Raw genomic sequence first — 23,101 nt, 5'->3', positions numbered from 1 at the left:
CACCGACCGGGTAGTATAAATATGGGCCCTGCGAGACGGGCCAAGTAGATTCCCTCAGATTCTCTCAGTTTCATTTCGAGTTCGAGAGCACCGCGAGTCGAGAAAGGACTTAGTCGCGAGACCGTTATCGTCCGAAGGGACTTAGCCGCGAGAGCCTTGCGAGCTCGAGGGACATAGCCGCGAGAGTGTACAGATCGTGGTGCCTTCTCACGCGTCGTGCTGCCGGATACTCTGTAATAAACGAAACGCCATCAGCATTAATAAATACTCATTCTACCAGACATAAAGATTTATCCTCCTTTTATCTTACACTGATTTCTACCGGATACCCGTTGATGCGCGCCTCCCTCAGGGCGTTCTCAACCGATCCTTCCGTCAATGCGCGCCTCTCTCAGGGCGTTCGTGACAGCTCCTTAAACAGATGCGCCCCTCTCTCAGGGCGTTCTCTAAATTCCTCTGTTCCTTCTTTGTTCCTATAACATATATTAATCTAAATCAGAGATGCCAGGTTTGCGTTTCGGCTACCCTACCACGGCGCGTGGTGGGGATAGCGCCCACGATTCGGCCAGCTTCGGGCTGGTAGAAGAGCGCAGACATATGATCTCGTGCGGTCTCTTTCTTTCCCATGCTGTAGCTGGGGCATACGCGTTACCACGCGTTACCATGCGTTACCATGCATTCCTGGTTACCGGCCGATAGCTCATATGATAAATTCTATCTCGCTTGTCCCTTTCCGCACAGACGCGAGACACTAATATCGTGTCTCTTGATAATATATCTATTACTACGTTTACGCGAGCGTTACTTCTGTAATAACTTGTAATAATTCCTTCGCGTAAACGGAATTTTTTTTCACGTAAACAAGATTTTGTAGTAACTTACAATAATTTACTCCGCGTAAATGGGTAAATTATCATATATGATAATTAAAAATTCCGTTTACGCGAAGGAATTATTACAAGTTATTACAGAAGTAACGCTCGCGTAAACGTAGTATATATTTTATGTATATTTTAATGTAAAAGTTACTAAATAAATAAGTCTTTAATATACATCGCATTTTACATTACATCGCCATTTATTTTATACATAAAATATATAAATTAATTAGAGAAATAAAAAATAGAAAGAGCATAAATAATAACAATCCACTCTACAATATATACACCTTTTTCTCAAAAAATCGTGTTATTAATTAAGAAAGATACCTTGTATGTTATATGCGGTTCTTACATTTTTAATTAAAAGATATTAATGTGCACCGTTAATTTCGCAATTTTTATTTGTGTAACATATGTTGAATTATATAGATCTTTTATTGAATATCTTTACACATTGCGCTGTGTAAAACATTTTTTTATTTAATATTACTTATAAAAATATAAGTAAAATAAGTAAAGTCAAGTAAAAAATTTTAATTTTTTTATTAAATTTAGTTTTTTGTTAATAATAAAGTAATAAAAAATGGAAAATTTAGAAATATTTTTCTTAAAATTATTTTATACGATCCATTTATGCACCCTCGTTACTCTTGAGATGATTGCCTTGCGATCTTATCTATTGGTACGGTTCTGCGTGGGCGATTCGCATTTGTTTTTAAATCGGTCAGGACAGAAAATGCTCTTTTGGAATTTGCATTAGAGTTTGGAAGCGATTTTATTGCATTTACAAGTAATCTTAAATTGGGATATTTAGGATAATTAATGGATGGACGTTTCAAAATTTCTTTCCACATGTTGTCAAAACTGAATTTTTCAAGATTATCTTTTTCTTCTGTAGTAAAATCAGAATGCAACGTAAGCCATTCTTTCTTTAAACCGTCTTCATCAAATCCACCTAAAGTTTTCGCGATAAAAGAAATATCGTTAAATGATGTTTCTCTGTTAATATCAAATCAAGCTATATCTGCTTGAAAACTTTTAATTTATATAAAAATTTGTTATGAATAGGTAATCTCTTTCTAATTTCCTCGGCAGCAGTAATGTAAAACTGCAAACAATTTTGTCGAATAGTTGTTATAACATCTGCATGTCCTTCCTCCACTAACTTACAAAGATATTCCTCGCAATCTAATCCTAAAGTTATATTTTCAAGAGATTTTTGATTCTCCTTTTCACCAAATGAAATATTTTTAAGCAAATCTTTTAATAATTCTGGTTTTAAGAAATTTTCGGAGATTTGCTTAAGAAAGTTAACTGATTTAGACTGTAATAAATGAATCCTTGTGTCGTGAGCTTGAAAATAGGCATTAAATGTATTAAAGAAATTTAAAACATGTTTTAAAAATAAGAAGTACGCTTTTATATCTACATTTCCCATCAAAGACAATAAGTATTCCCCAGACTTTGTTTTTTCGCTCACGACTATTTCATTAAGAAAATGTCTTATTGTATGACGATTCAAGAAGTCTATCAATACATGAATAACGCGAGAGCCATCGAGTTTCGCATAACTTCAAAATTTTGTGAGTTTTATCTTGAAAACATTCAGAAAAGTCATTAAAAATAGCTAAACGTTTCGGACTGTTGTTAATGTAAGTTGCAGTTTTTCTTAAAAATTCTTCACAAAAATCGGGCATTTTAGCGCATGCAGCGTGTGCCGCCAATGCAGCAAAAGGATCAAGGACATGAAAATGTTAATAAAGTGTTCCATTTTAACTAAAGTTTCGTTTTAAAAGATAAATGTTTTCCTGTCATGACAGACGCATTGTCGCATGACAGAGCGATGATATTTAAAAATAAAATCTCAAGTTTACACATTTCAGTTTCAAATGCCTTAAATAATTTGTCTGCACTACTATCTTTAGCATCAATATTAATTAACTTTATTAATTGCGAACGAATGTCTACAGTTTCGGAATCTACATAAACACGAACAAGAAACGTCATCCATTTTTTTTCGTTATATCAAATGTTTCATCGATAAAAATAGAAATATTCATATATTGCATGTTATTAATTACACGTTAAGTCTCTCAACTGGGCATGAAACTTCCATGATTTCTAGTATACATATATATCCACAGGTAGAGAGGGTTTGGAGTCGTTAAATACTGTGGGAATGACAAACCACAGGGTCCTGATCTCTACCTGTGATACTTTCAGAACTTTGTATATCTATATTATTATTGTAAATATGTTCTATTTGTTCGCTATCTTTCTCTCTAAATTTCTTGGACTAAAATTTTACGAAATGCACTCGAAAAATAAAGAGATATTTAAGTCACTCAAAGTAGTGTCTTTTTACTTCTGATAGAAAAGTGAAGAAGAGTGAAATTCTTCCATTATTAAAACCTATAGTTAAATATTTCTTCTTATAAAAAATGAAATATTACTCCTTTTTGAATGATATTATCATTATTATTTCAAGTGAAGCTTACAGATTTCGTAGAATTTTATTCCAAGAAATTTAGAGAGTTTATGTTTTACTTAATATAATGCAAGTATTTAAAATAGATAGAATAATAAAAGTAAATTTCTAAATAGAAATAATTAATAAAATGATATTGAATGATATTGAATGAAATGATACATAATTAATGATGATACTATTAAACCTCCCAAAAGAGGGAATATTTTTCAATTTTGCCAAAATATATTCTATTTAAAACTGTAAAATTTTGCGAATCAAATAATGTTAATCAAAAGAAGCGTTTTACAGGAAAAGCTTCAATTTGAAAAAGCTTTTTAAAAATGTAACATTTTCTATTTAATCGTTATTAAATGAGTACCTTGTCAAATAAGGATTTGTTTTGCTTCTGATCAATGACTATTTTTAAAATATTCTTCTTTCTTGCTAAAAATAAGTTACAAAATTAATATTTTTTATAGTCTATCAAATCAATTGTTTTTTGCAAATTTTATTGCAATTATAAACTAATGTAAAGTCCTCTGCAAACATTTTTTTTTTATATTTTTCAAAGAATGATTATACCGAGTATGAGTAATTTTAAAGTTAACGTTTTTATAAACAATGAGTACCGCCGGCATTAGCACCATCTGCAAAAAACAGTTGTACTGTTCATCAACATTTTGAAAAATAAATACTGAAAAAAGTAAGAAGCAATCATCAATCAACATCATGCTTTACGAAGATGAAGAATAACAAGCCGATACTTTATAAAGTTATTAAATTCTACTGGAGTGCTGTGAGAAATGACACAGATCCCTTACTCAAGGATATAGGTGAAGTCCTCAATGGTGATGAAGACGGAAGATTTTTTACGGGACAGTAGATTCGGCGAAAGTCGCATTCCACTTGTAAAATTGAAAGGATGGGAAGATGAGTTTCACTAGCCTGGTAAAGCAACTGACCTAGGAAGGAAAGTTTTAAAATAAAACTTGGGCAAGCCAGTTCACCACAAGGTTTGCCACAACTCCATTCAAGAGGCAAGACAGACTCAAGAACTGTGGGCTAATTATTTACATGCTTCACTTCGCTTTACTCCAAGAAACGCATTCATGTGATTGCGAACACCAGCAGTGAGCAGGCAGGAGTTAACATTATAGTGAGACAAAAGGTACCATCCTGGTTTGCTTATCTCTACACCACCTTACCACCATGGGTGAGACGGAAAAGCAGCCCAAGGCTATCCAACAGAAGATGGTCATCGCGAACAAAGTGACCGGAACTGTGAAATGGTTCAATGTCAATAGTGGTTACGGTTTCATTAATAGAAATGATACCAAGAAAGATGCATTCGTCCATCAATCGACCATCGTCGAGAACAACCCGAGAAAAGCCGTGCGCAGCGTGGGAGATGGCGAGGTCATCGAGTTCGACGTCGTTATTAACAAAAAAAAAGCCACGAAGCCGCCAATGTCACCGGTCCAGCGGGTGAAGCAATGAAAGGTTTACCCTATATCGCGGACAAACGTCGCAGCTATCGCAGTATCCACTGGGTGCATCCAAGACGCGGCAATGGTCGAGAATGCATTTAGTCAATTCAAGTGAACTGAATAACAACGTACTCAAGATATCTTTACATATGCAGATACATCCAAAATCCGATAAAGCAAATTCTCTGTGGTGCATATTAAGACATTAGATCCGACGGTACTCCTTTAAAAAATAAATAAAATAAAATAAAAAGATAATAAAATATACAGTTAACTTTAAAATTGCTTTACTATGTAGTATATAACAAATGTAAAAAAATTCTAAATGTGTATTTTAAGAACAAAGAAAACATATTATTTTATAATTGCAATGTGTTATTGCAAAAAATTGTATATATTACAATATAATTATTTATTAGTATATTTTACAAAATTAAATTTATTATAATATGTTAAAAATGGTCATTGACAAGCAGCAAAACAAATTCTTATATGGCGAGGTATTCAACATACATAATAATTAATGAACGTGCGTATTTCATGGAAAATGTTATTTCTCTATAAAAATAAATAAATGTAATATTAAAAAGCGTTTGTAAATTTAAGTTTTGTTGTTTAAAACGTTTTTTTTAATTACCCTGCATTATTTTGCCCATAAAATTGTGGGCAAAATAATGCAAAGCATGTTTTAAAGAGGACATTTTTTAAAATAAAATATTCCTCTTAACAAAATGGAAAAACATTCCCTATTTTAAATGCCCACTGTGTAAAAAAATGTGAATTAAAATACATTATTATTTCTTATCATATCATTTTTTATCCATAGTATAAATTAAGCGTTATTTATGTTGTTTTTATAACATTATTTATGTTTATATGTATAACATATTTATTTTACTCATTTCAAAATGGCTCTACAGTTGCCGCAATAACTTAATTAAAATATTTTTATCATAAATATGTGCTATTTTAAATATTATATTAAGTAAGACATATACATGTGCACTTTTTTCTGATTTTTCACTAGAAATACCAATAGTTATTTTTGACCGTTTCGATTTTTTTAATTTGTCATGTTTTTCATCGTAAAAGTATAATTTTGAAATTGTCTGAGTTTTTACTAATTACTTTCTTTATTCTAATGATAAATTTATTCTATTTATTCAACCTTTAATATGACCAAAATACAGTAGTCTCTCTAATTTTGACCGGATGGGGCGATAAGAGCGGAATGCCAAAATTATGGAATACCCTCACCACAGCATGGACTGCCAATCATCGCTACATAGCGAATTAAGTCCCACCCATTGTGATATAGAAGGAGCACGATATTAGTGTTTGTAAAAGTATATGTAAAGGAATGCAAAAATTACAGGAGGCCAAATTTAACGAGACTCTACTGTGATTTAAAAAATCGAAACGGTTAAAAATTATTTGGTATTTCTAGTATAAAGGCCACTTTATACAATTTACAATTCACGACAGAATAGTGTGTGTGTGAGTGTGTGTGTGTGTGTGTGTGTGTGTGTGTGTGTGTGTGTGTGTGTGTGTGTGTGTGCGTGCAGTATATTCATAAATAAACTTTGAATTTTTTGAATGTTTTTTTATATACACAATTTTGTTCCAAATTCTGTCGTGAATTATAAATCGTATAAAGTGACCTTAAAACTAATTAATACTCTGTCTTACTGTTCTTTTTCTATTCTGTCTTTAATTTTCTTTTATATTTTATATCTATCCTTTTTTATATCTATTTTATATCTATCCTTTCTACCTATCTTCTATTCTATACATTCTTTGGAAATGTAAAAAATTGTTTCCTTTAATATTAAAGGAAATAATTTTTTACATTTCCTCTTGACGGAAGAGACCACCACCTTCTCGCGGTTTCCGTTGAGCAACAATATGTACGTTATTTATTTACAAGGAAGATATACAATAGGAATATCATATGTTTGCACAAATAATATTTTTCTTCTGTTATTTTACTATATATGTATTTACTATTAGCAAAATACAAATTATACTTTTAAAATAATTCCAAAACAAATAACATCTATTTAATTTATTTTTTGAGAAAAAGGCGTACATATTGGCCAAGAGTGGATTTCTATCATTTATGCTCTTTCTATTTTTTATTTCTGTAATTTATATATTTTATGTATAAAATAAATGGCGATGTAATGTAAAATGCGATGTATATTAAAGACTTATTTAATTAGTAACTTTTTTACATTATATAAAATAAAGATTTAGATATATTATCAAGAAATTACACGATATTAGTGTCTCGCGTCTGTGCGGAAAGGGACACGCGAGATAGAATTTATCATATGAGCTATCGGCCGGTAACCAGGAATGCATGGTAACGCGTGGTAACGCGTGGTAACGCGTATGCCTCCAGCTACAGCATGGGAAAGAAAGAGACCGCACATCATATGTCTGCGCTCTTCTACCAGCCCGAAGCTGGCCGAATCATGGGCGCTATCCCCACCACGCGCCGTGGTAGGGTAGCCGAAACGCAAACCTGGCATCTCTGATCTAAATCAGCGAAAATATATATATATATATATATATATATATTAATTACGACTGCCTGCACGTTACCGTAAGGGTCCTTACACACACGCGTACTCGCAAGAACACACGCACACACACACACGCTTGCATGCGATTGATGGAGAAAGGAAGTTGAACCAGTCACTATATACTTATATAACGTACTCGGAGGTCAGCAAGTTACCAAGGTAGGTACATTTTTTCATCAATGGTGCGATCCGGACGATCGGGACGTGCTCATCAACTGAAAAGGCTACAACGAGCCTATTATTCCGGCGGCGATTTCGATCCGCGCGTGCTAAACACCGTTCCGCCACCGACAGTAAAAACTGATCCTCGCGTAGAACCACCGGTCGTTGCAAATCGGGAGCAATCGAGTGCCATGGTCCAAGACCCACAGTTACCTAAGATAACGAAAATCGAGACGTTAACGCAAAAAATCCGCCTGATACTTAGAGAAGTCAGTACCAACCCAGTCAAAAATTAAAGAAGAAATGTATATATATATATAGTAGACTTACCGTCTCTCCTCGTTCATGTGAGGCACTCACACAATATCGCGAAGGTTTCAATTCACTCTTTCTCACTGATTAACCCACCCCGACGTCCGAACGATCGTCCGGACGTAACAGTCTCCATCACTTTTTTCTCTATCTGTGCTTACTCTGTTACAACAGATTTTTTATATATTACATTAAAATACAAAAAATAAGACAGGTGAAAATAAAACACAGAAAACAAACTTTATCTGTAGCGTAAAGTGTCAAAATGTGTTGAATAATTAATAAATTTCAAACAAATTTCATAAAAATTCATTAGAATTATTTTTTTCATAAAAAATGTTTTTTATCATAAATTTTTGAGTTACAAGTATCAATAAATCTACCTCAATTTCTAGAATAATAAAGCAAAATTGATGATGCAACATATTACAAACTCTGTGCCAAAAAGTGAAACATAACCTTTATTACGTGACGCACTTCTTGGCATCGGGAATTTAAGGGAAAAACTAACATACAGATGAACTATTACTTATCTAATCGATAATGTGATTCGTGCTGAACATGTTCATATAACCATTATGACGTTTTAATACTTACATAATACTAAAAATCAGCAGTTTGACGTTCGCTACCACTAAGGTGTGTCACCTAGGAATGCCCTTCGGGAGCCACTGAAACGCGCGAGTCGCCCCATTCACTGTCGGTAATTTAAGTACGAAACATTAAAAAAAAGTGTTTATGCAATAATCAACAGTAAAAAACGCTCTTTAATTTGCTTGTAATTTTTTTAATATTTGACGAAAACTTTATTTATTACAAATATAAATGTACCGTCGGTGCCGGAAACTAGAACAGTGCCTGTAACTGGGCCGTTTACCTTATAGGTAACGATAAAATCCCGAATGTTACAGCCGAGTCGTTAGTGTGACGTTTTGGTAAAGTTAGCAGTCCAAATTATGCAATACGGAACAAAGGAGAGTGCATTACATGCACAAATAAAGCAGAAAGAAAACAGAATGTAATGAATTGTTTGTATCATTTATTACAGTAATGTCACAAATTATTTTTACGGTACTTTACCTTTGGTATCTTGTGTTTTACACACTTCGAGCCACTTCAGTGCCATATCATTTTCTTTTGGGAATGAAAAATATTGCACTTTTTTCCCCAATTTTTTTGTTTTGCGATAATAGTTTTTACACCCTTGTACCGCACAATTCATTTCAATAAATACAGCTGTAGACTTTAACCGCACAATTTATTTTAATAAATACAGCTGTAGACTGCTATTGACTGCTGACAGCGATAAACAGTAGCCATATTTCGAGCCGAACCTGCTCGAACCGTTCCGGAAACAGGTATGGTGACATCCCCACTATTCCGTATTTCTGCGCAATGGGTTACCACCAAGTGAGCATACCCTTGTCTTTGTATCATGGCAGCGACAGCGATCGCCCCTCTTCCCAGCGAGTTGCCGAGTGGACGAAGAGGCGCGCAGGAGGGAAGCGGACGCGCCGTTGGATCTCCGCGTTTCCCGCAAAACAAGATATCGCGCACGAATCCCGTCCCGTGCCGAGTGTGTCCCGATCAGCCGCGACCTACGCGCGCGGCGCGTGGCCGGTCGGCACGTTTCACCGGCGCTTGGCGGCCACGCCCGCCGGCGCTCGTGAGCGCTCGCGAGCCTTCGGCGCGGTGCCCGTCGCACGGGATACCGCATGGCTGCGTTCCAAAATTCACTCTAGTTAACTAAAATGCTATAGTGTACGTGACGTAAACGTAAACTATAGATTTTAGTTACCCAGAGTGAATTTTGGAACACAACCCATTGAGATCGCTCGGCGCATGGAACGCATGGAACTCATGGAAGCCGCGTCGCTCGCCTCGCGAAAGAGATCTTGTCGCGCCCTCCTCGGGAGAATCGCGGCCGGAATGAAAAAAAAAAAAATGCAAATGTGTATGAATAATAAACGCCCCGCCAGGCCGACATAATTGAACGCAGTTAACGCGATTTTCAGGGAAGCGTATAACATTTTACACGCACTCGCGAGACGCCGGTGTAGATACGTGAAAATGTAGTAGTATACCGTCAGTTAAATATTCATGTTTCGTGTGATCATTCGATGATCAAAAATGGAACGTTGTCGTTTCTTAATTCTCTTTTAATTCGTCAGTTTACTCGATAATCGCGAGATTTGAAATCTGTGAGCGATGAATCTTCGATGATATCGCGTCTTCAAGTTTTCGCTGCTTTCCGCGTCGACACGCGAGCAATTCGAGGCAGTGCTAACATCTAGCGGTAGTTTGTACAAGCAGCGAATTCTGTGAGCGTTATATGTAGTCTATAATAATAAATTTCGTCGGGAATCGGCACATAAAATATATGTTAAGGTGCCTTTTCATGCTGACGCTCGACGCTCATTTTCAGCGGCAAGAAGGTCGCATGACCACACGTGACGTCGGCGTCAATTGAAATTCATGAAAAGGAAAACAGCGTCAAAATTTCGGCGTCTTCGCGCTGCTTTGGCTTTGACGCTAAAGCTGAGAAAATCCAGCTTTCTTTGCTTGACGCTAGCGTCAGCGCGAAATCACGTGATTTCGCGATACGCTGAAACGAGCGTCCCATGAATTCGCACCTTTAGCGATGTGATACAACGGCATTTTTCATTTTGGCATGAATTTTGATAAATATTGATGCGTTTAAATATATCGCGGCGGTGTAATTTAAAAACATAACTAGTAGCAAAGTTTGAATAAATTTGTCGAATACAATTTAACGGCAGATCGATATGACAGCAATTGAATATTGTTTCGTAATTATTTAAATAGCGCATTGATAATTATTATATGCATTGGCTAAAATTCGAACTCAGCTCCGTCACCTCCTAGAATCATTATATATTTCGCTTATATTCAATACACATTACATAGTAATAATTTTTTCCATACTAAATTAGATGCGTTCTAATTGTAATTGTTCGATCAAAATTTTAAGTAGTGAATATAAAAAAACACGAAATCAATTATTACCTTTAAAAAGCTATAAATAGTAAAAAGACAAATAGTAAATTCAAAGTACTCTGAATATGAAACATGAAAACAATGTTCAAATTCGTGATAATTGAAAAATGATGCCTCCTAAATATATAGTGTTGCACTGCACAAATACAATCAGTAGAATTGATATGATTCTGTAAAAGCTTCGTATATTACAAATATTGAAATGAATTAGCAAAGTTCTTTATACAAAATTCTTGTAGAGAAAACCGATTTTATCTAATATATTGCGAAACTGTAAAAATATATCAAATATGTTAAAATTGTTTTAATCAACACAAAAAACTACGATGCTTCTAAACATATAAATTTTTTCATTGACATCTGGGAAAGTATTTTTCACATATAATTATGTCTAAAATGTATCTATATATGTTTCCTTTCTCTTATACATATAATCTTTGTTCGTATATATGAAAAATAATAGTAAGAAGAATTTTGAATATAATTAAAAGAATAATTTTCGCATTTTTTTTTACAAAAAAGTAAATTTTGTGGAAATGAGAAAAAATGACATATAACAGAATATTGTATAATCTAATCACAATTTTGTAAAAAAAAAATGCAAAAGTCGGCAAAAGTTATTTTTCTAATTATTTTTCAATTATTTTTCAATTATTTTTCAATTATTCTATATATAATAGAGATTATATATGAGAGAGAGAGAAAACATCATATATATGTAGATATAATCTTATATATAAAAAATATTTCCTCGAGCATTTATTAAGATATATGTGATCTCAGAGTTCTATGAATAAATTTAAAGAAAGAAACACTTTACATAATTGCAATTATGGTAAACTGTAATGCTGTACAATACTTACTGTACATGAAACTCAGCTGCGATAATTCCGCGGCTTTTGTTGCAAAGATTGATAAAGGAGGGAGAGATGGTTTTATAAAAATGAGTCTCTCAAAAGTATATTTATAGAATACACTGTGTTACCTAAGTGCTTATATATAGATACGATCAATAATGTCCAAACGCGATGATATAACTATATCTGAGATAAAGGAGGAAAGATAATTGGCGTCGCGTAATTGGCGTCGCCGCCAGCTGCGATTGTTCGATTCGATTGCGTGTTTGAAATTCACGATGACGTCACCGCGTCATTCTCGCTGTCGTTATTAGATCTATACATATATATTATTCTAGTCACTTACACTTTCTACACTTGTCTCTTTCTCTCAAGGAAACAATGCATGCGTCTAGTATGAATATGCATATACTTATTTTATTTGAGTGCGGATGGTGCTGCTAAAAAATACGAACTGACTTATTGACATCTGGCGAGGTGACAGGCAAGCTTGTTATTGCTTGTTACTTCGATAAGTGACTTTGTGTTACTCCGCGCATTATTCCGCACATCGCGGTTCTGACGCCGGACTCCGGAGTACGAACGAAAGTATAGCTTTTGTGTCTACAGCTCCTTTTGAGCGTCGACTTATCAATCTCAAAGAAGAGACTGACAAAAGCGATAGCAGGATGGTCAGTTTGTAGCACAGGCTGTTCGTTGAGTGTGTGCCATAGATCCTCTTTTCTTTACTTTTTAACCTGCCTGCACGTGAGTAAATCCTGTGATTTTCCCTCGCGCACGATCTTATCATGACCCGTAATTTTGTTTAATTCTGTGCCGACAGCTCGAGCTTGTTTAATCTTTCGACGACTGAACAATTTTTGTATATAAAGTAATATCTTACTTTCTCGCTCTTGGGCCAGAGGTTAGAGTTGAGAAAAGACATTTCGTCTGCAAAAGTTAAAAGACTTAATAGACATTGTTACTTTTGTAAACAAAATGTTTTCTGTGTTGGCGTTTCTGTTGTTTTTTTTCCTAATAGGTTAATCTATATTGCACTTGCTTCAGTTGTTATAAGGATGATTTTTAATTTTCATCTATTGTTATAGTTAAAATAGCTTTGACATTTCAAAGCTTGTGTTATTCGTTTTTTTTTTAGTCTGACTTTTGCACTAGATATGTTATTTGCGGATAGATATGCCTGATTTTAAGTGTGTTTAAGATTTACTGTGATTTATCTATATTTACGACGAAGAATCCGGGCAAATTTTTAGGTAACAATATTTTGCAGAAGATGTCTTGGCTCTTTGGCAAAAAGAAGCACAAGGATTCACCTCCAGAATCCAGGGACGAACAAGAGGAACAGCCTCCCGCAGATCCAGGGGACGATTTCATAGTAATTGAAAGAAGACGAACCTCCCTGCCACCTAATGTTGAACACAGTACGGGTGAACACGGTACTCCTTACCCCAGTGGGTTATATCCGTTCATCGGTGGAACACCAATGAATCCCGCAATGTCGGCTGGTAATTTACCCAAACTAGCTCAGCAAATGGATAACCCTCCGCATTATCTAAGCGGTGTACCATTTAAGTTATGCAAACAGTTGCAAAGTAACATGAACAACGACTTGGAGATAGACGGTCTACGGATTAGCGAAATAATGTCTTTCGTTGAAAGATTAGAGAATCAAAATTACGATTACGACTTCTCTCTTGAAACGGGAGTTATTACAGAAATGGATAGCAGAACTAACGATTAACTTGAAAACCCTCAGATTGTTGTTACGTGTAATGAGAATGTAAATTTTACGAATTAAAGAATCAAACTTAGGTACATACGTATGTATTTTCTAATTATACGAACATATAATAAAGTCACTTTTTTAACAGGCGAACATTGCGTGATATAACGCTGTAATAAGCGTTAAGTTTGATTCTTGATACTCTACACACATCATACTTTTTTAAAACGTTTCTATCTTTTATATAAGAACAAATAAAAACGTGACATTTTAAGTAGTTCCAAAAATGGGTGTATTAATATATAAACACTAAGCTTTTGAGAAGAAAATTAATTTGTAGGAATCAATCAGTATAAAAGAAATATTTACGATATATTTTTTATATATTTAAGTTGCTTAAGGAGATATAGATTCATTGCCACTATTGCCATGATGCTACACATGTAATTAAAGCACATGCTCGACGTTTTATGTCTCATGTTAAGAAGAAAATGGTTGTATTGATTATACAGCTGTATATAAATAAAATGTAAAATAATAGATAAAAATAATTACTTTCTTTAGGCGTACACATATATGTATATGCATACACAATATAATGTTACAGAGAAGCCATATATCTTACACTTAATTTTATCGTTACATAACGCTTATATAGTCAATATATATGTGTATTTTAAGTTGTAAAAATTAAACAAATAAATTATATTTATATCTGACAAATGTGGGTATAGATGATGCGTTTCCTGATAGAATTTAGCATGGCATCCCTCAAAACTTTTTTGTATATACGAAATTCTGGTTTATGACTGATGTACTTGCGAGTGCAATGCCGAAAACTACTTTAAGAAAGCTATATTAATATATAAGAATGTTCTTACTTGTCAAATTCTCATCAAGTATCTCAAGATATATCACGATTATATATAAATATAATTATAAATATATAATAAAACATTAAATCTATAATTGTAAATTGACATTTTATATATAATTTTATATATATGTATGTACATACATATACAGAGTGTCCCATGACTCGAGCTCGAGGTCCATACATTAAGGATGTATGATTGAAGTCATTTAGAGTTGGAATTGTTTAATAAACATATATCCGTAAATGCTTCCTAACAGAACGTTGAAAGTTGATGTACATATTTGAAAATGGAAAGAAAAGACATTTAATTTAACTTGTTTGTTTACAAATGTATTACAAATTCTGTTCAAAATTATCTCCTGCAGATTCAGTGCAAAATCTTGCCAAATGTTTCAAATATTTACGGACATGTTTATTAAACAATTTCAACTCTAAATGACTTCAACAACGCCTTTAATATACGGATTTCGAGTCATGGGACACCCTGTGTATATATATATATATATATATATATATATATATAGTTTTTTTAAATTTATATATGTATATACAGGCTATCTGATAATTACCGTGCCATCTTTCGTATGTAAGTAGAGCAAATTGAACTGAATAAAAAACTTTACTGTTATACAAGTTTCTTAATAATTAATGAAGAATTAATTAATAAAGATTCGCACAGTATGCGTCCACGTGGTTCGGCAAGAAGAGACAGCCCAGTATAAATATATATGTAATTAATGTAAACATAAAGTTAACACTAGTATAATTGTGACAAGTATGCAGAAGGGCAACCAGGTCTTAAGAAAGCCCAGAATACTGAAACAAACGTGATAAGTATTATTGACAATTGGAAAAAATTGCATATATAATTCCTTTTTCTACATATATTTTGTTTTTACCTGACATACTTTCCGTGAAGTAACATGAGCAACGCAAGTTTTACCATGTTCCAACTGCTCGAGTCGCCATACGACATCAAGTTCAAAGCTGTTGCCACATGCGAATGACAATTGTCGCAGCATAAATTGTGCTGTAAGAAATCAGTTTTGAACCGCAATTGTCAAATAAAAGCTTCCTATTCTCTAAATTTATGCTTCTGTTACCATTCTAGCTTTGTAAATTTCGCTAGCTTCTGCTACGCCGGCATCCCATCCTTGTATGCCTCCCTTGGCTTTGGTATAATCCAATTGCCAATATTTGGTAGGTTTACCAAATGCCATGTTGTCTTCAGAAACATAGTAATGGCCAGCAAAGTCCCTTATTACTCCGGCTGACGTCGCGATGCCCATGTGTCCAATAAAAGGCAGAATGTATCTTAAAAAAAAATTGAATGTTTATATTAATTATATAAACTGCATAACTATATTCAGCGTGATTAATCTTGACTTGAGAGAGAAGTTCGTATATTTCACGAATTATTTTTACATTTTACGATAGCTGTCAACGTACAATAAACAATAAGTACTATCAGTTTAACGAATATCGGATGATGCAAATAAGAATCAGAGACGAGGTTATGGTCAGAATGCATTTAATCGAGAACGACTTACGTTAGGATAGGCAACGGGGTCCAAACGATGCAGAAAGGAAATCTTTGTCTCTCCGGATGAACGCTGAGATCCATCTCGGGCGAGTCATTCGACAGCTTTGGAATATCTGTCAGTAAATCAGGATCTTTCATAACATCTCTCATCAGGATTATATATAACGAGGGTGCCATTACATGGAGCGCGGAAACGCGGAAACGCGGAAGCGCGGAACAGAATAGTAACTAGATTCCGCGTTTCCGCGAGTTGAGTCCCGCACGTTCGAACGGAAAAACGGAATCCGCTATTATCGTGTATGTATGTATGGCTGCGTTTCGATATTCACTGCCAGTACTTAACGCAGCCTATGTATGTACCCTGGCTTGCATATAAGATATACTTCATAATAACCATCAACATGATGTTTGGATCTATAATATTATACTGCCACTTTTATTAAATAATAAAGTAATCGAAGAGTATGTGTAAAAGCTTTTTTTTTTCAATGTGATTAAACAGCTCCGAAATTTGATGGAGTATACTGTATCCGCGTTGACAACGGATTTTGACGCGTTCGTTCCGCGAGTTTGTTTCTCCTTATATTACATGGAGCACAATTTGCGCGGAAAAGCGGAACAGTATAGTGACAAATAGACATTTGTATTCATTTCTTAAAATTGTGTTCACTTAATTCATTGCAATTTTTATTAATATGCTTATCTTTTCAGCTTATCTATTGAATACAAGCATTTTAATCAATAAATACCGTTAAAAATTAATATTTTATAATTCTCCGTTCCGCTTTTCCGCTCAAAATATGCTCCATGTAATATTAAGGCATTCAAAACAGACGGAACGGATCGACGGAAATCTAGTAAATTTTGTCTTCCGCGCTTCCGCGTTTCCGCGTTTCCGCGCTCCATGTAATGGCACCCTACTACACTTCACTGATGTAGCGCTACGCGAGTGTCGCGAGTATACTGGCAGAGAGAAACCTGAGAGAGGCCATCCCGGCATTTTTCGTCAATTTTTCTGTGTCACATTTTCCGACGCGCACCCTGATAAAGTGCGTATCAACTACGTCGTTTCGCTCGGTAACCGCACATGGTTTGCGTCCGTGCTAATGGTTCGTGTCCGAACTAGCCAGTTAGTGGGGATATGCTGCGGCCTCGCTCGGCCACGCTCGGCCGCGCTCGGCCGCGCTCGGCCGGCCCGGCGCCTCGGCAAGCTTCGAGCGAGGAGAGAAGGACAGACATACGATTTACGATTTACTGTCTCCGTCTATGACTGCTAGCTGCCTTGGCACGCGCCGGCTATGCGACGTTGCCACGATGCCACGCATTTCGGATATCGCGTACGGTGTCTCGCCGAGTGCCGAATCTCGAGTTGTTAAATATATATATATATATATAATTTATTAACATAAAAATTAAAATTTGTTAACGTAATACTATTTTTGTTAAGTAAGGAAGGAAAGGATTTTTAGGAGTCAGAGGAACAGCTACGCATAAATAAAATATATCACCTATATGTATAATATTGTTATTTTATTTCAAAGTAAATTAAAAGAAGTACGATATAAAAGTATGATATAAAAGTTATTATTTCTCATAGTAATAAATTTGGATTCCGGTGATTTTTTTATCTTCTCCAGCTTCGCCTCTGCCTCTTCCTCTACCTCCACCTCGTCCTCTGCCACTGCCTCTGCCTCTGCCTCTGCCTCTGCCTCTGCCTCTGCCTCTGCCTCTCCCTCGCATCGCGTTGTATACCGCCCGCACCAACGAGCTTAACGTTTCAGGCTGTAACAAAAAATAAATATTTTAAGTAAAATGACATTTTCGTGTGTATATATATATACGTAAATAAATTTCATTATTAACACTTTGTCGAACGCTGTCACGTATGCGTCACATGTGATATGTGCGACTGTCATTGCAAAGTGTTAATAATCATTATCAATAATGATAAGAAATTATCTCATTATTTTAACACTTACGTTTAATACGATCGGCTGAGTCGCCGTCGGAGCCGTTGCTGTGGTCGACATCGTCGCCGTGGCCATGGGCGCCGTTACGACCGCCGGGGTCGTCGTTGCTGTCGTCGGCATCGTGGCCGTAGGAGCCGTCGCGGCCATCGTCGGCATCGTGGTCGTGGGGGCCGTCACGGTCATCGGGGTCGTCGTTGCTGTCGTCGGCATCGTGGCCGTAGGAGCCGTCGCGGCCGTCGTCGGCATCGTGGCCGTGGGGGCCGTCACGGCCACCGAGATCGTCGTTGCTGTCGTCGGCATCGTGGCCGTAGGAGCCGTCGCGGCCGTCGTCGGCATCGTGGCCGTGGGGGCCGTCACGGTCATCGGGGTCGTCGTTGCTGTCGTCGGCATCGTGGCCGTAGGAGCCGTCGCAGCCGTCGTCGGCATCGTGGCCGTGGGGGCCGTCACGGCCACCGAGATCGTCGTTGCTGTTGTCGGCATCGTGGCCGTAGAAGCCGTCGCGGCCGTCGTCGGCGTCGAGATCGCTGCCACCGTACTTTTACTTGCTGAAACAGATGACATATAATTAAGCGTTTAAATGTTTACATTGTTGTGGAATCACGGCCAAAATCACGGGACGTGATAACACTGCATTCCACGACAATGTAAATATCGTTATTTTCGGTTATGATACTCACAGAATCGCTCGTCGCCTACCGCACGTCGTCCTCGCACCGCAACGAAAGAAAGAAGAAGGAACGTCGCGTCGCGTATCGTGATCGACTGTACGCGCATGATTGCCGATATCTCATCCTAACGCGCGCACGTGCGCGCGCTCCATGAAATTGATAGATCGCAAATATATCAATAATTTATATTGCTATATGTTGTAAATATATGATAAATGTACAATGATGTTGAAAACAATCTCCAGTCCCCTACAACTTCCTTACTTTCCACTAACATATCCGTATATAAGGAAAATTTTCTACGCGATTAGATGACATATACATTTCAACATTCATTTCCGATAGAAGCAGCAGCATGTAATCTTGAAAATCTTCTTTAATTAAGAATTGTTAAATGCATGATACACACTAATTGTAAGAACCATTTTACTTTCGAACGTGTAAAAAAGTATAGTCTTTATTCAGGATTTTCTCCAGGAAAGACTCCGCAACGTATCGATTTGCAACTTGACACGTTTATTACATTACGGAAGTGCAAAGGTTAAATTAAAAAGTATACATTTTATGTGTAAACTGTAACACATTATACATATTATATTAATCCGTATCGATCTTCAATGCGATATATAAATCCCTATTTCACTGATTTCACATGGTATATATATGTTATTGATAAATATTAAGTATATTTATTTGCCTCTGATATTTTGCCATCACGTTAAAAGTAAATGTGAAGAGAGAGCAGAGATAAAAAGAGATTACAATAACAGTTTTCTGTTGACGCAACACAGTACTGTTGCAAACATTCTTACAGCCATGGCAGCCGTATCAATGGCTTCGAAGCAATTGCATCTCAGCGTACACGAAACGCTCTCGCTACAGTAGGCGGAGCCTTTTTTAACGGAGCCTATCCGTTCCCTACGCGACGATCCACTGACCGCTCCAGTGGACCGAAGAATGAAGTTATATGCTACGCCATTTGTGCTTAACTATTTATATACACATACGTAGACAACCCATAAAATAAGAATGTAATACCACGATCTAGTTCTAGCACTAACAATAAGTGTACTATGTGTTAAACGTTATTATATGTATATAAAATTAAGTACAAGATAATTAATCGAAAAATCGTGCACCAACTTTTGTACAGCAGTAAACTTTTGCGCAAAGGAGTTAACGCAATAAGAAAAGTGGAATTTATTTAACAATATAACTATTAAGAAAAAACTTTGAAAAGAAAAAAGTAATGATACTTACCGTCTTGCCAAACGTGAAAAAAAAGGCTTCTCAACTTATGTCATTTATGTATATATTTAAACTATGGAAAAGTTAATGTATTTTAAACTTGTGTGGATAACGAGAAAATATTATAGGAGTACTATGGATAGAATAGGTTTTAAATTAATAATACCACAATACCTGGCTTGGCCAATAAGTGTGCATACGTTATTGTTATATTGTCGTATATATTTGACAAGAAATGGCAAAAATAATCTTAAATATATATCTGTTATTCCCAAATCCAGGTAGTAGTTTCATTTGAAATAACTTGTAAAATATCTTTTAATATAAATAATGTTACAGAAAAATGTTTTTTTATTTTTGCATTACATTTCACAATTTTTTAAATGTTATCTGATGTTAAACATAATATTACATTAAATTATCGTACGTTTCAGATTCTATTCTATGACTTATGGTATGTACTCTGTTGTTTATACTATGAGCAATTTTGATGAGAACAAGTTACGACAGTCTTTGTACTTAGGCCTTTACTATATGTAACGTTAAACGTATATTGAAATAAAAGTGTAAGGAGGAAAATGTAATTCTGGTTGACACTTATGAGCATGACGCAAAGATCGCAATCACAGTCGAAATAATTGCATAAATCAAGGACTAGCATATCTTATCACGAGGAAATTTACAAGTAAATTTCCTGTTAAATTATACAATTCATTTTTTAACAAGAATACAATTTATAAAATTGTATTCATGGCATTTCTTTTTGTAGTGATTTATAAAAATCACTGTAATATAATTTGGAATGTCATATGTTATATGTTGCACGGTATTCGTGTTGCACTTTGCCCTGTGTAATTATATTGAATACCGTGTGTCAACGTGTAATATAACAAAAATTAATGTATTTCCTTAAAATATTTGTATCATTATTCGTATCTTTTAGAATGTCATTGGTAATAAGAAAATAGATATAATTTCTCAATTTCACAGCATGATCGCATTACAACTTTTTGTTCTAGTCCGTGATAGATTTGCTAGTCTATGAGATTTATGCAATTACTTCAACTGTGATTGCGATCTTCCATGACACTGAGAAATTCATATTACTTTGTCTTATTACTGAAAAGTAATATTTGCGGTAACGTAGCATGATGTGCAAAATTCATACTCAACGTACTCATTGTAGATGCAACATCATGTTACCATGCCGTTATATTACTGAACATACACAGAGAGAAATGTTTCTTTAGATTTAATAAATTTTCTTAAATCTAAAGAAATTTATGCATTGGAATAGTCCAACCGAATCAGTGTTTAAACTACACATTGCAATTGTTTGACTTTTCAAATAAAATGTATCTTTACCTTAAAATAAATCATCTCTCAAAAAGAGTTGAATATTTTTTTAACTTAAACAATTTTATTATTTTGGCTAAAGTATTGCACTATTGTACTTAAATTACATTTATGTTGAATGAAATAATTTCATTATTTCGACTAAAGTAATATACTATTTCACTTAAATTATAATTTTGTTGAATGAAACAATTTTATTGTTTCAGTTAAAGTATTGTACTATTTCACTTAAATTATAATTTTGTTGAATGAAACAATTTTATTGTTTCAGTTAAAGTATTGTACTATTTCACTTAAATCGTATTTTTGTTGCATTAAGGGCCGATATCACAGTCTTCGATTAACGTGATCCTCCGATTAAACTCACTCTTCGTCTCTTTCTAGGGGGACAGTTAGAAAGAAATGCAGAGTGAGTTTAATCGATGGATTACGTTAATCGGAGACTGTGATATCGGCCCTAAGGAACTCTCTTACAACTGCTAAAAAAATAAATTTATTATATTGATTAAATAATTTAATTATTTCAATAAAAAATTCGTTCTTTTAATTAAATAATTAAATAACCTAATTCAGTAACAGAGATAATTTTAGGGATTTATTTGAGAACTTATTTTATTTAAATACTTTCTAAGGTTGAGATAGCAGAGAATAAGACGTTAGGCGTTTACATCTATTGTAGTGGAAAGTAAGGCAGAGAAAAACGTAAGTTGTAACAGGCTGTTGTATACAATAGCCTCTTGTTCTCTGCCATCAGCCTTACTGTGTTAATTAATTTAATTGCAAATAAAACATTGATGCAGTTTGATAGATATGGCACAAATTGAAAAACAAATATATTGTTATTAGAAAAGTGTTGCTCTTAAAAAGTAATGTAAAAAAATATATAAACAAGACAAAATAAAGAGACAAAATATATTAAAATATAAATATTTTATTATACGAAAATATTTTTCAGTGTTTTTCAACTACTTTCAATATTGTATAAGATATTTAAATATCTTCAAATTAAAATATAAATTATATGTTGATATAAAAGTAACTGTGGCCATTTTTGTTATTTCAACATAATTACAATAAATGGTAATTTTTAGACTTTTACACATTATAACATAAATAAATGGCATTGGACAATGTTTTTAGAGATCTCACAACTGACAAATAAATGAACGAGAATATATGGTAAATCAAAAACATACTTTAAACATTTTGCAAAATGTTAGTCGCCAATGTTTCCTAAGATCTTCCAACTTACAAATTAATAAATGAGAACAGATGGTAAACTAAATACATATACTTGAAGCATTTTAATCGTATAAGTATCAAACTTTAATCGTATAAGTATGTAATGGCTAGCGCGAAGGAAATATCCGTGAGAGTGCGATCGCACAGAAACGTCGGTCAGTCCCGTCAGAAACTCTCGATTCTTCTCAAACACTTTTCACGTTCGCTTCTTTGTTTAACGGCACACGGCACACGTTCGCGGACACGTTCGCGGTTCGCACACGTTTGCACCAGAGATGTTATGTTTGCGACGTTGCGTTTCTGTACGCTACTACAGCGCGTGGTGGGGGCTACGTGGGGGTAACGCACACGACTCGGCCAGCTCAGCCAGCTTCGGGCTGGTATAGAACTGTAGAACAGCTATCAGCCGGTAACCAGTAACGCGTGGTAACATGTATGCTATACTTACAGCACGGGAAAGAAAGAGACAGCAGATCATATGTCTGCGCTCTTCTATACGCAAACCTGGCTGAGTTTTCATCTTACATTCTTTGCCATTACTTCTGGATTTTTAATCAGATTTAACGGTTATTCCAAACAGAACATTAATTGTAAATAGTAACACTCTTATTTCGATCAAACATATTTTATATTATTTTTATGTAAAGAAATGTTTTATTTCATTGAGTAATATTTAGTGTAACCAAAGAAAATGTTTTT

The 23,101-nt window shown here is 34.9% G+C and overlaps 4 protein-coding genes and 1 pseudogene across 14 annotated transcripts in view; 2 read left to right on the top strand and 3 right to left on the bottom strand.

Moving 5' to 3' along the window:
- The window catches only part of Hdac4 (histone deacetylase 4), a 211,336-nt gene extending 201,116 nt beyond the window's left edge, over positions 1-10,220 (bottom strand). For 2 of the 3 annotated variants that reach the window (XM_077423066.1, XM_077423071.1), the window contains exons 1-2: positions 8,981-10,220; positions 8,498-8,597 (exon numbers count right to left, since the gene is read on the bottom strand). The gene's annotated coding sequence lies outside the window, so the exon portion shown is untranslated. The remainder of the gene's footprint in view (positions 1-8,497; positions 8,598-8,980) is intronic. The other variant, XM_077423072.1, reaches the window with a different exon arrangement.
- On the top strand, positions 4,266-5,914 carry LOC143906812 (Y-box factor homolog pseudogene; annotated as a pseudogene).
- Positions 10,221-12,123: 1,903 nt separating the features above from the next.
- LOC143906785 (uncharacterized) lies at positions 12,124-14,742 on the top strand. 4 transcript variants are annotated; one of them, XM_077423040.1, is made up of 2 exons: positions 12,124-12,446; positions 13,049-14,742. In XM_077423040.1, the coding sequence occupies exons 1-2, from the start codon at positions 12,444-12,446 to the stop codon at positions 13,514-13,516; spliced, it is 471 nt and encodes a 156-aa protein (XP_077279166.1). In that variant the 5' UTR covers positions 12,124-12,443; the 3' UTR covers positions 13,517-14,742. The 4 variants fall into 4 exon arrangements, with proteins under 4 accessions (XP_077279166.1, XP_077279168.1, XP_077279165.1 ...); XM_077423042.1 differs by having other exon boundaries at positions 12,127-12,522; XM_077423039.1 differs by having other exon boundaries at positions 12,130-12,446; positions 13,046-14,742.
- On the bottom strand, positions 13,863-16,933 carry LOC143906782 (transmembrane protein 222). Of its 5 annotated transcripts, XM_077423034.1 has the most exons (6): positions 16,754-16,868; positions 16,313-16,332; positions 15,926-16,031; positions 15,479-15,689; positions 15,275-15,405; positions 13,863-15,191 (listed from the first exon to the last, which is right to left on the bottom strand). In XM_077423034.1, the coding sequence occupies exons 1-6, from the start codon at positions 16,822-16,824 to the stop codon at positions 15,110-15,112; spliced, it is 621 nt and encodes a 206-aa protein (XP_077279160.1). In that variant the 5' UTR covers positions 16,825-16,868; the 3' UTR covers positions 13,863-15,109. The 5 variants fall into 5 exon arrangements, with proteins under 5 accessions (XP_077279160.1, XP_077279162.1, XP_077279159.1 ...); XM_077423036.1 differs by lacking the exons at positions 16,313-16,332; positions 16,754-16,868 and adding an exon at positions 16,897-16,933; XM_077423033.1 differs by lacking the exon at positions 16,313-16,332 and having other exon boundaries at positions 16,668-16,832.
- Positions 16,934-17,429: 496 nt separating this feature from the next.
- Positions 17,430-18,798, bottom strand: LOC143906781 (uncharacterized). 2 transcript variants are annotated; one of them, XM_077423032.1, is made up of 4 exons: positions 18,566-18,798; positions 17,898-18,433; positions 17,646-17,700; positions 17,430-17,615 (listed from the first exon to the last, which is right to left on the bottom strand). In XM_077423032.1, the coding sequence occupies exons 1-4, from the start codon at positions 18,660-18,662 to the stop codon at positions 17,503-17,505; spliced, it is 801 nt and encodes a 266-aa protein (XP_077279158.1). In that variant the 5' UTR covers positions 18,663-18,798; the 3' UTR covers positions 17,430-17,502. The 2 variants fall into 2 exon arrangements, with proteins under 2 accessions (XP_077279158.1, XP_077279157.1); XM_077423031.1 differs by having other exon boundaries at positions 17,430-17,700; positions 18,566-18,793.
- Positions 18,799-23,101: the final 4,303 nt, after the last annotated feature.

Source organism: Temnothorax americanus, unplaced genomic scaffold (genome assembly GCF_048541705.1).
Source record: "Temnothorax americanus isolate GAGA-0224 unplaced genomic scaffold, ASM4854170v1 Scaffold76, whole genome shotgun sequence".
Lineage (NCBI taxonomy): Eukaryota > Metazoa > Arthropoda > Insecta > Hymenoptera > Formicidae > Temnothorax > Temnothorax americanus.
The sequence above is the reverse complement of the archived record's forward strand: the minus strand, read 5'-3'. Positions and strand labels throughout refer to the sequence as shown.